At 38.1% G+C, this 14,634-nt stretch overlaps 2 protein-coding genes across 2 annotated transcripts; one reads left to right on the top strand and one right to left on the bottom strand.

Moving 5' to 3' along the window:
* Positions 1-1,239: 1,239 nt before the first annotated feature.
* arl3b (ADP ribosylation factor like GTPase 3b) lies at positions 1,240-3,916 on the bottom strand. The gene is made up of 6 exons (XM_017483909.3): positions 3,790-3,916; positions 3,155-3,298; positions 2,816-2,932; positions 2,659-2,709; positions 2,384-2,569; positions 1,240-2,207 (listed from the first exon to the last, which is right to left on the bottom strand). The coding sequence occupies exons 1-6, from the start codon at positions 3,790-3,792 to the stop codon at positions 2,160-2,162; spliced, it is 549 nt and encodes a 182-aa protein (XP_017339398.1). The 5' UTR covers positions 3,793-3,916; the 3' UTR covers positions 1,240-2,159.
* sfxn2 (sideroflexin 2) lies at positions 3,849-14,599 on the top strand. Its single transcript, XM_017483906.3, has 13 exons — positions 3,849-3,939; positions 4,238-4,384; positions 6,810-6,994; positions 9,812-9,982; positions 10,264-10,362; positions 10,526-10,601; positions 10,707-10,792; positions 10,905-10,965; positions 12,548-12,614; positions 12,882-12,931; positions 13,088-13,137; positions 13,265-13,312; positions 13,454-14,599. Exons 3-13 carry the CDS (start codon positions 6,837-6,839, stop codon positions 13,551-13,553), a joined length of 966 nt encoding a protein of 321 aa, XP_017339395.1. The 5' UTR covers positions 3,849-3,939; positions 4,238-4,384; positions 6,810-6,836; the 3' UTR covers positions 13,554-14,599.
* Positions 14,600-14,634: the final 35 nt, after the last annotated feature.

Here is a 14,634-nt window from a genome sequence, read left to right on the forward strand (position 1 = left end):
ACACTAGCTATATATAAAATAGAACATCATGTGGCATGAGCATAAATTCCAGTGTAAATCTTGTTTATGTGTATTTCCCCCCAAACCTCCCCAATGGCAATCAATCAACTCAGCATTGATACACATCAAAAAAATCCCAGACTCTGTCCATCAAAAACAGCCTTGCTTCAGAATCAGCCATTTACACCACAGACAGAATTACAACAGGGCCTTTTCTTCAATGAGCAGAGTTCAGAAGGGGTAGTACACTATCAGACTCTTCATTCTTGCTTGTTTCAGGGGCAGATGGAAGGAAAGGGCTCCAGATAAGAATTCAGGCTTGCTAGCAAGGATGCACAAGGATGTAGGGCGGCTTGTCTAATTGCCTGTCTCAGAGAGGCAGATACTGAAAGGATTTATTCAGGCTTAATAAAGCCTGTGTGCCTCGCCAGAGTGCATGTGTCAGCTTGAGAATGTCACTCAAAGAAGCTGAGTGTGTGGAATCAGTGGATCTGGCTGGGTATGTTCACATAGTAACCGTGGAGATGTGGTCCAGATATGCTTCATGGCCTCATTTTAACAAAACAAACAAACATTTGAATAAATATTATGAGAAAACATCAGGAAAGTTGCAGAATGGTATTGTAGTATAAATGCTACATTGTAGTATAAATGCCCCCCACCCCCAATTTTAACACCATGAACATGAAAGAAAAGACGGAGCCAGGATTGCACTTAAAGTATCAAAGACAGTATATGCAGCTGATTTACTGAATGTCTTTAAGATTTAGATTTTATCATCAGTATAAATAAAGCAGATATTTCCTCGGAAAATAACAAGACTTTTAGTAGTCCTTCGTACAGGAGGACATTTTCTTACACCAGTTTTCCCAGTCTCTTTATTTTTTACTACACAACATTTTTGGCATGCATACTACAGATTAAGAAACACATTTTATATTTAAAAATAAAAAGCACCATGTGTAGTGATTAAAATAGGCATCTATGATTAACCTGGTTTTCTAGCTGGTAGGTTATTTTGTCTGAATATTTAAAAAATAAAATACAGTAAACACATCATAAAACAGATGAAGGCTTTAGATGAAGTGTGCAGTATATAGGAAACCACCTGAGTTCTGTCAACACCATCTGTTTCCTTGCTTAATGGGGGTTGGTAGTAAAGAGAAAAAGTTATATGACCACTGGAAAAGCAACAGAGAACAAAGTGAAGCAGAGCAAACATTTAAAAAAACTAAGATGCCAGATAATCTCGCAGAACTTTATTTTACGTATATCTTTCATTATTTCACATACAACAGCAATAGATTCAGAGGTACCACAGGAAGACGCTCAAACTGACATTATTTATAAATACACCGGTTACATCAGTTTTATATTATTGTTTGCAGAAAATATTTTGATAATTTCCAAATTATGTACATTGGACTGTTAAACACATTTCATATACTGCCATTTTGTACATGAAGTTTGAAGGTTTGGGCACAACAACCTTTTAAGGGCATTCTATGAAAAGCGATATTAAAGCCTTCTACAATTTCAATATGTTACAAAAATATACTTAGAAAAAAAATAATATAGTCAAAAATATTGCATTACTAGGTGGAGTGACTAGAATGATCATCAGAGACAGAAAGCATCAATCACAGACGTCTTCAAATTTTGAATGTGTACAGGACTATTCAAAAGTAGATGTGTAAAATCACAGTATTAGATTCGAAAAGTTCTGGAAATTTAGTGCCAGTCCAAAGACCTGGTTTTGACCTTAAATATGGAGACAGAATATGTTAATTCAAAATTATATCAATGATCAGGCTACTAAAATACTCCCAAAACATCGCTTTTTTTATTTACTTAAATAAACACTTTGATAAATGTATGATTGACAAAATGTTAAGCTACAATGACACAAAAGCTTTTAAGAAAGAAGAACCTGAAAGCTGAAAGTATAAAAATGGACAAGAGGTCCTTCTGTGAATTTTCTTTAAGCACAGCAGAAATGTGTTTGTGTGTGTGTGTGTGTGTGTGTGTGTGTGTGTGAGAGAGAGATATCTTAATAACCCAAATCTTTTAATCTTTAAAGCTGTACATACAAGACATGTTTATACATACAGAGGTACACACTGCTTTTCCTGGAGAGACTGCATAGAGAGTATGCAGGTCTACTTCCTTCTTGCGTTCACACTTTTACAGACCCAGTTCATGCCATCCTGATTCACACAAAACAAATGAGAACTTTAAAATAATGTATAATTTCATAATCCAATGTTACCTGTTTTGTTTACAAAATACAAATTAAACGCAAACTATATTTATAGAAATTATTATGAGGAATATTCTAACTAAAAGTCATAACCCTTTCTGTATGTTTATCATTCATAATTACCTGGACACCCTCACCAGTGAGGGCTGAACAGGGCTGGATCTGCCACACTCTGTCCCGAATGGTGTGCAGGTTCAGTCCCTCAGCGATTTCAGATGCAGGGGCTGCAGTGAGGAGGTCTTGTTTATTAGCAAAGATGAGAACTGGAACCCCACTGAGTTTCTCCTCATCTAATAACTCAGCCAACTCCTGTAAAAAGCAGTACAACATGTAGTAGTGTAGTAACTTTTAAATGAACACTAAAATTACAGCAGGTGAAGTTAGATACATGGCCTTACCTGTCCTGTTTCTTCAAATCGTTTACGATCTGCACTGTCAATAACATAAATCTGAAGACAGAAAAAAAACAAAACAACAAAAAAAGATGAACTGCTCTTTCAAAGAAAACTCAAAGTGCTTTTATGAGTAATTATGCATGAAAGCCATGTCACTCACCAGAAGATCTGTATTTTCAAAGTAGTTCCTCCAGTAGGGCCTGATCTTACGCTGCCCACCAATGTCCCACACGTTTAGTTTGAAACCTTGAGACTGCACACTTTTGATGTTGAAACCCTACACAAATCATAATATATGCAAAATAAATAAATAAATAAATAAATAAATGGATCAAAATCAAAACATGAGACTTAAAAATGAAAGACATGCTTTCTTACATTACAATGTGTATTCTTTCATTTTCATTTATTAGATAAGAATGGTGAATCAGATGTGTTGGGAGCAGAGAAGACACTAATGTGTAGGACCAGGGCTGGGATCCTGTGCTCTGTATCTGACCTGTGTTGGTGTAATGTGGCTGATATCCTCTGAGGCCAGCTGTTTGAGCAGAGTGGTCTTGCCACCGTTGTCCAACCCAAGAAGCAAAATCCGGACCTCCTGGTCCGGGGCACTTTTCAGCTTTCGCAAAATTGATAGCAAACCCTGAAAAAAAAAAAAACCCACTAGTTTTAGATTAATTGGGTTACACTAATGCAACATGCATGGATGTCGCTTTAAGGGCCGCGAGAGTAAACACGAGCTCATCCATAAAGCTGATAAACCCCATGCATCCATCCACCACTCATCTATCTTTCCTCACTTGTATGTTATCATCATGCACAAACTGTACGATTGTTATCTTTGGTTCGCCCTTTTCCGGTTCTGACCACAAACCCTAGTTCTATGCCACAGATATGCCATATAATGATGCTGCTTTACGGCTAGCCAGTTAGCTATATAATCCCAATAGGGATTTAGCCAGAAGTGATGCTGATTCTTATTCAGAATATATAATCATCTGTACAAATACACATTTGTCCTCGTCAGTAACGACTAATTAAACGACGGTCGCACCGTGATAACTGTTCTGTCCTATACGCGCTGTGTTTGATATACAGTGTAAAAGCTTGTTATTATAATGGGCTTTAACTCACCATGTTGTTGTGATTGTGCCTCCTCGAGACGCCTCCGTGTTACTAAGGACTGCCAATGACGTAGTACGCAAAGACACGTACGAGGGGGCGTGGTTTCATTCACACAAAGCGGAAGGGGGTTTGTACGGAAACACAGTTATAGCTAACCAGGTAATTTTGTGTGAAAAGATATGGTTTAAGTAACACTACCCTAATTTGGATTGCTGTATTGTTTACGAGCACATACTGTTGCAGATTCACCAGTGCATTTTGGTTTTCTTCAAAGTGAACGGTTAATACAAGCACGCATTGACTTTGTATGGAAAAGTGCTGTTTAGTAATCAAGTACACAGTGGCACCTAAACACGGGTACATTTCTGTGCTGCAGTAGTACGAAATCTACCGGAATACTGTAAATGAAACTTGCTTTTCTTACACTGAACTGCATATAATTCATTTTATTGCTTAGCCCAGGGATCCGCCCGTTTCTGTGATTGGCATTGGAGGTGCCACGTGCTTCCGCGCGCCTACCGGAAGCTGTACCGACACACCGCGCTGCGTTACTACAGCCAGCCACTCACCCACCAGACCCACACCACCGACACTCAGTCATACTGTAAGTGCTTCTTATCCCAGCATTTAATATCCGAGGATTGAATTTGAATTGAGGAATGTTTCTGGTTTGTGAGATCTGTGCAGTCAGAACCTGAGCCTGATGGTTTCAATCCAAACTTGCAGCAAACTCAGTCTGCTAACCTTCTATCGGCTCTCACCTTTCCTGCTAATGATTCTGATGTAACTTCGTAGATAAAACAATTTTGAGTTATACAGGGTTTAAAGATCGCTATGTTTAGAGTCCAACGTAGCGAGTTTGTTGTTAAAGCTGCAGTTTATTATCAGTTTGATGCGACCAAGAGCTCTTTTCATAACAGTCTTCTCCATGGTGGGAAGAACAAGGCTTGTTTTTATTACTTTCTTCTCTCTGCATGGTTGGGTTATTTATTGTGGGGTTATCATATTAGCTGCCAACCAAAGCAACAGGCGTCACTTACACAGTACATTCACAAGTTCAAACTTTTTTTTAGTTTTGTTATTAAAGTCTTATTAAATAGTCATCAACCTACTTGTTGTGCATAATTGTACAAAAGATAAGTTATAGTCTCTACAAGATGAAACTAAGGTGAGTGTAATAAAGTGTTCAGTAATGTTCTGTGTGTTATAAACCACACCGTGTTTACTCATCTGAACTGTCACATTAAACAACTCATACCTTTTGCTGTCAAAAAGGCTTGTAGTCCTATAGTAGCACTGTAATATTATGTCATTACGTAAAATGATTAAAATGTAGAAATAGCAAGGTGATCTAAATATACATGTAAAAACACGTTTCTGATAGTCTTAAACAATGTGAGATTTCACTGTAATAAAGTTAAATACATTTTAAGACTAGAACACTTCAAATTGTCTTAGGAACACTATCTTAAAGTACATTGTTGAGTTAGAGAGTTTTAAAAAATTGTCGTTCTAGACACATACAAGTATACAGTAAAATGAAATAGCATTCTCCAAAGCCTCGGTGCAACATTAGAGGTTACAGACAAGTGTACATAATCTACAACATGAAGTGCAAAAATGTTGCACCCAGACATAAAATTGCAAATGCTTCAGGGCACTTTGGTTTTCTTCAAAGCAAACTTTTGAATAAATAAAGCAGTCTGGTGGAGGCAGTTACTCAACCCATACTTACAGTAGTTCACTAGAACACAAGCTCTGAACTTTCATGTGCTTTTTTTTCTTTCTTCCTTTAACTTGTCACAGCACTGCTGACCATATTACATTTTGAGCTTTATAATATGTTTTTGAATTAAGTGAAGTAATTGTCTTAAGTGAAATAATTATTTAATTAAGTGTGACATGCTGTAACATGCTCAACTAAATGAAGCTCTTGCATAGATTGATGTAACACAATGGCCACATTATTTTTAATTTTGGAGAGAATGAGTTCTCAAATCTGCACCGCTTCCTAGAACTTCTGCATATAACGCCTGCTTTGAATTGAACACACTGAAGATTATGATCATAATCTGAATATGTAAGAGTAGTAATTAAAATCAGAACTTTGATCCAAGTGAGTTTATAGCGGTGGTGTTTGGATTTAATCAGCATTTAATCAGTGCTGGGTTCTGTTCCATTTTGTTGTTGATTGCTTTCCTGGTCATTATTTAATCCAGATCTTGGGCAGAAAATGGCTTCATTTCATCACTGACAACATGGAGGCTACTGGAAACATGGATACAGTGAATAATAATATAATGTGGCTTACCATTTGATGATGTGTGCCTTTATTTTAGTGTACACTTTTGCTCACTCTTGTGGAAAGCAGAGATATGACAAGTTTCATCTGGAAACGGTATGCATAAATTGACAGGGCAGAGCAAACGTAACTGTTTGCAACTAGGTCATACTCAGTCAGTCTGCATGCTGTATGTGCACCCTGTGACACTAAGCAGAGTGCACCACTAATGCAGATCAAGGTTCAGCTTTGTTCTTTTCCTCTATGTTTATTTAACTGTTGTTTGTCCTATAATGTTGACTCTCATGGTTGGCTGAACTTATAGGCTGTAACCAAAGGTGCAAGAGAACCCTTGTAATTTTACAATACAAATGTCCCTATAAAGGTCTGACTTTGAGGACAGAGTATTTTGGGTACGTCGTAATTTACTGCTAAACCATACAGTCTGCTTTTTGTGCACTTGAATGTTCACAGCCTACAATATAGGCTAGTTCACACTTATAGAGTTATATATTTACCCTGATAGTAAATGTCCACCATTTTAAAAAGTTTGTTTAGTGAACAGAGTTTGTGTAAACAGAGTACAGTCATCACTGTTGAGAGGTCAAATGTTAGCTTGCAGAAGTGTAGAAAAGTGCAGATTAACCTAAAGTCCATACATTTACCAGAATTTGCACAATCATCTCTCAGCTATTAACGTTCTGAGGTCAGAAGTGATGCAGTGTCTTTCTGTGCTGTGCTCATTTAGTGCCTGGAGGAGACAGGAGACAGCACCATGGCGGCTCTGAATGGCTTTGATATCGATGCTCCACGTTGGGATCAGTCCACATTCATGGGCCGTCTCAAACACTTCTTTAACATTACAGACTGTCGCACCGTCCTCCTGTCTAATGCCAAACTGGATGAAGCAAAAGTCTTAGTGGACAGTTGCAGGTAAGCATGAGCAACCACGAAAACCATATGAATAATGGAATTTATATCACATTAAAGAAATACTCCAGCAATTTTTACCTCAAAACTCACTAATAATGCAACTGTAAGAGTAGTTATGGACGTTACAAAAAAGCAATTGAATGCAAATTAACAATAAAGAATTTAGGACGAGACAGAGAGAAATTCTTGCCAAAACTGGAGCAATACAGAAAAATGTTATTCTCGTAACCTGCACTTTACTTTAATGTGTAATACAAAATCAGACACAACTACATTTGTAACGAGTAGTCAATTATAAGTCTTCTATCTGAAAAAGTAGTCCCATCTCTGAAAGCCTAATTCTTTTATACAGATTTATAACCTAATTTAGAAATGCCTTTGAATGAAGTATTCACAAAAATACATTTCATATTAATGTTTGTTTCTCTGTTTTCTTAATAAATTAGTTTTGATTAAATTGGTTTTCTGTTCTTTCCTGAGTATAGGGTGGCATGTTGATATTGTTGCTTGTGGTAATTGCACATACCTAATAGAGTCAATAGCTTAATTCAATTCAATTCAATTCAATTTTATTTGTATAGCGCTTTTTACAATAGACATTGTCTCAAAGCAGCTTTACAGAAATATCAACATGGTATACAGATATTAAAGGTGCGAATTTATCCCAACTGAGCAAGCCACTGAGTGGCGACGGTGGCAAGGAAAAACTCCCTAAGATGTTTTAAGAGGAAGAAACCTTGAGAGGAACCCGACTCAGAAGGGAACCCATCCTCATCTGGGTAACAACAGATATTGTGAAAAAGTTCATTATGGATTTATATGAAGTCTGTATGGCGTTAAGAGCAGCCGTAGTCCCAGCAGTCTGGAATTAAAGAAGATTTGAGCTCCATCCAGAGGCAGAAAGGATCTGGATCTCTAGTATCTCCATAAATTCGTGTGGGGCTCGGCGAAAGGAGAGAGGGAGAAAAAAGATAATTATGACTGCGAAGTAGTAGAACAGAATCTAGTCAGGGTAGGCTTGAGTAAACAAATATGTTTTAAGCTTAGACTTAAACACTGATGTGTTTAAGTCTAAGTTTAATAGCTTAGATTAGATTTTATTTATTTATTTATTTATATTAAAGCTGGAGAGTTCCTTTAAAATCCTTATCAGGGATCTAGTATAGCTCAGAAGCAGAGTACAGAAAGTAGGTTTGTTTGCATAAATTGGCATGACAAATATACCGTGGCCTTAGAAAATATTCAGAACCCTTTTGCATTTGGATTTTACTTTACAGTTTGACACTTTATTGTGTTTATATATTTAATTTTCATACAATTTTTGGCCCTCCTTGTACACCCAATAAATCATAATGACAAAGCAAAAACAAGTTTATAGAAAAGTTTTACAGATTTATTAAAATCAAAAAGCTGATATAGATAAGTACCTTTTGGCAGCAATAACAGCTTTGAGTCTTCTTGGGTAAGTCTCTACAAGCTTTGCACACCTGGATTTGGGCAGTTTCTCCCATTTGTCCTGGCAGATCCTCTCAAGTTCAATCAATCTGACTGAATGGGGAGCGTCTGTGAACTGCCATCTTCAGGTCTCTCCACAAATATTGCATTGGGTTCAAGTCTGGGGTTGAGCCTTACGGGGACTGAAGCCCCTCCGGCATTGTCTTTACTGTATGATGCCGTGTGAACCCTGGAGTAGGTTTTCTTCAGGGACCTCCCTGTATTTGGCTCCATTCTTCTTTCTGTCAATTCTGACCAGTGTCCCTATCCCTGCTCATGAGAAACACCGCTACTGCATGATGCTGCCACTACCATGCTTCACCGTAGGGATGTTATTAGCCAGCTAATGAACAGCTAGACCTAGCACTTGAAGTTCACACTAGAGATTGTTTTCTTCATGCTCTCAGAGTCCGTTGAGTGCCTGCCATATACTTTTTTACTCAGAAGTGGCTTCTGTCTCTATACTTTACCAAAAACACATGATTGATAGAGTATTTCTGAGATGGTTGTTTTTTTGTCATGTTCTCCAATTTCTCTGGAGTTCTGATTCTCTGTTAGAGTGGCCATTGGATTTTGTTCACCTTCCTGAACAGAGCCCTTCTACCTCAGTTATTCAGTTTGGCTTGACAGCCAGCTCTAGAAAGATTTCTGGTGGTGTCCAAACTTCTTCTATTTCACAATGATAGACCCTACTGTGTTCCTGGGAGCTTTCAAAGCTTTAGCAATTGTTTTAGATCCTTGCCCATATCTATGTCTTTACATAATTTGATCATGGAGGTCTACAGAGAATTCCTTGGACTTCTTCATGGCTTGGTTTTTGGTCTGACATGCACTGTAAATTGTCAGACGTTATAGATACAGACACGCGCCTTTCTAAATTGTGTTCATTCATTTGCCACAGGTGGACTCTGGTCAAGTTCTAGAGACATCTATATAATCAAGGAGGGACCTAAGCTCAGTTGGAAATGCCTTAGCCAAGTGTCTACAAACGTTGATGAGAGATTTAAATTTTTATTTCTAAAAACATGTTTTCGCTTTGTGATTATGGATTATTGTGTGTCGTTTAATGGCCAGAAAGTAAATTGAGTTCATTTAAACTATATGCATAATTTAATAGTGTGCAAAAAGCAGATGAGTGAATACTTTGCAAAGCCTGTATATGAACACTTGTATTTCCTTAGAAGTTAAGCAGTGTATTAGATTACAATGCATAATAAAAACTTTCAGTGCAGTTGATTCAACCCCCCCACCCCCACCCCCACCCCCATCTATCTATCTGTTGTTCCCCCACCCTAACCCTCTTCCTCATCCTCCTCTCTCCAGAGCCAGCTCTATCCCTCCAGGCACAACTGAGGAACAGCTGCATTATGCTAAGAAGCTCTATGACTCAGCATTTCACCCTGATACTGGCGACAGGATGAACTTGATTGGCAGAATGTCTTTCCAAGTGCCAGGAGGCATGGCCATCACCGGCTTCATGCTGCAGTTCTACAGGTCCAAGCTCCTGCACAAGCACAGTTCAGACATTTAAGCTTGGGGTTGTACAGGTTGCTTGTATTTATTTCAGCATAAAAAATATGATGTTAGTAGTAAACAAATGAGACTATTTATTAATGGCATCATGTTTTTCTAAAAATATATTTGTTCTTAGCTTCAGTGATGATGGACTTGCTTTTTCCTTTAGTATATTAGCTTCGTGGAAGTTTCGATATTTGTGCATGTGTTAATATACTCTCTGAATGACTGAGTATGGCTCTGTGTGTGTTTTACTGCAGGACAGTGCCTGCTGTGGTATTTTGGCAGTGGGTTAATCAGTCTTTCAATGCCCTGGTAAACTACACCAACCGCAACGCTGCCTCCCCCATCACACCAAAGTAAATATATCGCACTTACAATACTTTGCATTCTAGTAATCAGTGACTAAATAACAGATTTGAATACAAACTCAGAGGAGTGTCACAGTGAGCTATTTTGAAAAGAGGAGCAGTGCAGTGGGCTGTGTGTGTATGTTTTCTCATGTCGCTCTGCCTCCTCCAGACAGATTGGTGTGGCTTATGCAACTGCAACAAGCACCGCATTGGCCACTGCTGTGGGTCTGAACCTCTACACAAAGGTATTCTCAATCTGTGAATTTTAATATCAGTCAAAATGTTTTTGGTTATTTTTATTTTAGCACCATTGTATTTCATGGCCATGTTGGTATTTGATTTCTCTCCAGAAAGCACCTCCCCTTGTGGCTCGCTGGGTACCTTTTGCAGCCGTTGCTGCAGCTAACTGTGTAAATATCCCTATGATGAGACAACAGTGAGTTCTGTCCACCTTGATAGTTTCCTTTTATTTTGAACAAATAGTTTGGTGTTTTTGGCTCTGTTTAGCTGGTTTTGCTTTCCATCTTCACATTTCTGTTCTCCTGCAGGGAGATCATGAATGGCATTGCAGTCACAGACGAAAATGGCAATAAACTTGGTGACTCAAGAGTGAGTAACAGTGATGCTCGTACCAGAAAGGAACCTCATAATCACTAGTAGAATGTTAAGCAAAACAAATCCATAAAGAAACACTCAAGGCAGGTTTTCAACCTAATCTCTATGTACTCTGTATGTATCATGTGTGATTACCACTGGCATTAATGTCATTATAATTTCTTATACTCTTAAAGGTCTTCAGCCAAGCCTTTAATAAGCCCTTGTTAGTCTGCATATTTACACTTTAATGATTCTTATCCCCAAGTTGACTCTAGCAATTAAGTCATGTTGCGTGTAGTTTTTCCTATGTGGGAGTGTAGCAACCTTGTAAATGGGAAGTATTTGCAGGTAAGAACTGATCACACGGATTGCTCTGATGAATCGTTTGAGCCAGTTGTTTGGATTTGTTGCTTAACATGACATACAGTAGTTAATTTGCATAGAATTGACTAACTCTCAATTCAGCTGTCACTTTTTGTCTGCAGCTGTTGCTGAAGTAGTGGCTCTGTGTTGCACACATGCATGCAGTAGCAAATAAATGGACACCTGTTGTTTGCTAGAGTGACTGTAGATTGTCAGGTTTAGTAACACAGACATTGTAATGGCTCAACAAAAAAAGTCACTAAAGCCGGGTGCACATTGTGCGGTTTTTAATAGTCATTACTGTACGAACATGATCCCCTCTGTAAGCCTTGTCACACTGTAGGATCTCAGTTGTCATTAATGTCATATGTTGCGACAGTCAAGACGTGAAAAACGGACGAATGTAAGAAGACTCGTATGGAGTAGGAGAAGCCACACTACAGGACTGTGCCTCAAATCTTCTGACATTGCCAGAATTTAATCGGGGGAAAATTTGATCGCAACGGCCATTAATCGGCTGTCGGGGAACTTGTCAAACTAGCAATCCAAGACTACAGATTTTGGCCTAGGATTAAAGTACTTGTAGGATTCTCAAAATTTGTCTCAGACCAAATCGTGGCCAAAATCATACAGCATGAACCCGACTTAAGTCATTGCCCAGCATTTCAGCTACAAGATGTGTGTTCTGCCCTAACATCATGCATACAAAATATATTATTCAACTCTGGCTAGCATCTTTATTATCTCTTTATAAATTTAACCCCAAGGTGAATCATTGACTCTATAGTAAGCAGGAGAGTTATATAACAGCTTTGAGCATCACTTTTTTTTTTCTTGATTTCATCAGCATTACACGTTTGTATGCCCTTTATTCGGAAAAGACCGGTTGTCATCCTCGCATGCTAATTATCCACCCAGTTAACACTGTTCTACAGTCAGTCAGATCATGCCTTGGATGATGTGTGTAGTGCAGCAGGTGGTCAGATTTGGGAAGCAGGCACAATAGTTGCATAATTGGATATATGTTGAAACAAATAATCTTTTTTGTGAAAGTCAATAATAACACCATTTTTTTTCTTTTATTGTTTGTTAAACATCCTTGTCTACCATGCACTTGTCTGATTGAGCTTTAGATTGGTAGATTGTACTGTGCTGATAAAATATGATCAAGATTTTGTTAATTTGTTCAGATAAAAGATGAGTAACTTGTCGTTCTTCCCATGTGCTACAGAAAGCAGCTGTAAAGGGTATCACACAGGTGGTCATTTCCCGAGTCACCATGGCGGCACCGGGCATGAGTAAGTACAGAAAATTGGCTGGTGGTATGTGTATATCTGATTACCCTTGTAAACTAAATTTACTTAAAAAGATTGGAAGGAAAAAAAAAAACAGACCTATGCCCATTTGCCATGTATTGGCAACTTTCTCTTACTGTGAAAAGAGAAAATTCTGAGTCCTGTCTGATATCTCTCTCTCTCTCCCTCTCTCTCTCTCTCTCTCTCTCTCCCTCTCTCTCTCTCTCTCTCTCTCTCTCTCTCTCTCTCTCTCTCTCTCTCTCTCTCTAGTCATCCTTCCTATTATAATGCAGAGACTAGAAAAATACAGATTTATGCAGGTACGTTCGGCAACATCCTGTAAGAAGCAGAGACCTTACACTGATTAACATTTAAACTTCATTCTGAGGCCTGCATTTTGTTGTTCTGTTACTTCAGAATACTACATTGTTTTTAATGTCTCCCCTTATATATTTTCTTTTCTATTTTTAATACAGAAAATTACATTTCTCCATGCGCCATTGCAAGTGATGATGGTTGGAGTATTGTAAGAAATATTTGTTTAACTCATTGTTATATTATTAGCAACTGTCTTGATTTTTTGCTAAATAAGGTGACTGTGAAAACAAATCTTTCATCAGTTCTCTCACTGTCTCTCTCTTTTTTTTTTAAAGCCTGATCTTCATGGTGCCTGCAGCGTGTTCACTGTTTCCACAGAGATGGTAAATATGAAGATTAATGAACATTAGTATTTAACCACAGGCATTAGGCTGGATAAAGTAACAGCATGCATAATAATGTCCATCAGCAACTCTGTAAGATTGTATTGGGCACAACCTGATCTCATTGCTCCTGTTTCCCAGCTCTCTGCCTGTGTCCAAGCTGGAGCCAGAGCTCAGAGAATCCATCGTCTCCCAGTATGGTGACGCCATCACCCATGTTTATTTCAACAAGGGCTTGTGATACTGTTACCCTGCTTCTCATAGACTGGAGGAACATCGTCTGATCCTGATCTTTGCCAATCCTGAAAGACCAGTGCGAGTGACTGGTTACTCATATTCATACACTTGGGACAGCATGGGTTACAATAGTTCAGTTGTATTACTTGTCTACAGTATTCGACAATGTTTGGGGGGGGGATTGGGTTTGTTATCAAATGGAGGCCTTTAGCCTAATTCTGAATAACCTCCAGCACATCCATGTTGTTTCTGTTACAAATCTTGAGTTAGGCCAGACAATCAGCATTTGAACACTGATTTCCTGGCTCAGGTGACTTGCTGGAATTTAATCAAATATGGACTTAATTTTAATAGAATTGGTTTAATGTTTGACTGAATGGAACAGTGGGTTACAGTATTGCATTGATTTTATGATGTTATGATGTTTACGGAAGATAATTGTTTTACTTGATTTAGTTGCATTGAATTAATTGTCCATAAGGAAGTGTTAGATATTGATCAATGAGCTTTTCCTTGATGTATGTGGTCATGAGCAGACTTTGACAGTTTTACAGCCATTATTAATAGTGAATAAGGAGAGGGGACCTGCTGTTGCATACTGATCTCTCAGGAATTTTTCATTTAGAGGTTATATGCTTTAATGCTCAATTGATTACTTGATTAGTTCAGGTAATTGCCAGATACCCAGCTGGTCAAGTGTGGAAAGTCGAACACTCTCAAAGTCAAACAAAGGTGTTAAAATATGTTAATTCTTATTTGTTTTTTGTAACCAAACCTATGTCCAGTTATGGACGACTCATTTTGTGTTACAGTGTGTTGTCATATTTGGTCAAATGCCCATATTATGCGTTAAAACATAGACTAGTAGCAAAGCAACTTAACTTCGTTAAGAAGAAATATGTGCCTTGTGTACAAAAATTCTTGGCTGGAAATGATTGTCACCATTCTTCTGACAATCTGCCTCATCCCCTCATCATTACACACATGCATTTGTGTACTGTATATTCTTCATTTCCAAATATTCAAATAAAGAAAATTTTCTGCATAGAATGCTATAGCATTTTTTGCTCTGTGTTAAACAAGGT

Source organism: Ictalurus punctatus, chromosome 13 (genome assembly GCF_001660625.3).
Source record: "Ictalurus punctatus breed USDA103 chromosome 13, Coco_2.0, whole genome shotgun sequence".
Lineage (NCBI taxonomy): Eukaryota > Metazoa > Chordata > Actinopteri > Siluriformes > Ictaluridae > Ictalurus > Ictalurus punctatus.

Excerpts from the sequence above, each read along its gene's own strand:
- sfxn2 (XM_017483906.3), top strand. The coding sequence starts at position 6,837 with ATGGCGGCTCTGAATGGCTTTGATATCGATGCTCCACGTTGGGATCAG. Across the intron at positions 10,363-10,525 it reads GCCTCCCCCATCACACCAAA|ACAGATTGGTGTGGCTTATG; the intron begins GTAAATATATCG and ends TGCCTCCTCCAG. Across the intron at positions 10,966-12,547 it reads ATAAACTTGGTGACTCAAGA|AAAGCAGCTGTAAAGGGTAT; the intron begins GTGAGTAACAGT and ends CATGTGCTACAG.
- arl3b (XM_017483909.3), bottom strand. Across the intron at positions 2,570-2,658 it reads GATTTGAAGAAACAGGACAG|GAGTTGGCTGAGTTATTAGA; the intron begins GTAAGGCCATGT and ends TGCTTTTTACAG. Across the intron at positions 2,208-2,383 it reads TCACTGGTGAGGGTGTCCAG|GATGGCATGAACTGGGTCTG; the intron begins GTAATTATGAAT and ends TGTGTGAATCAG.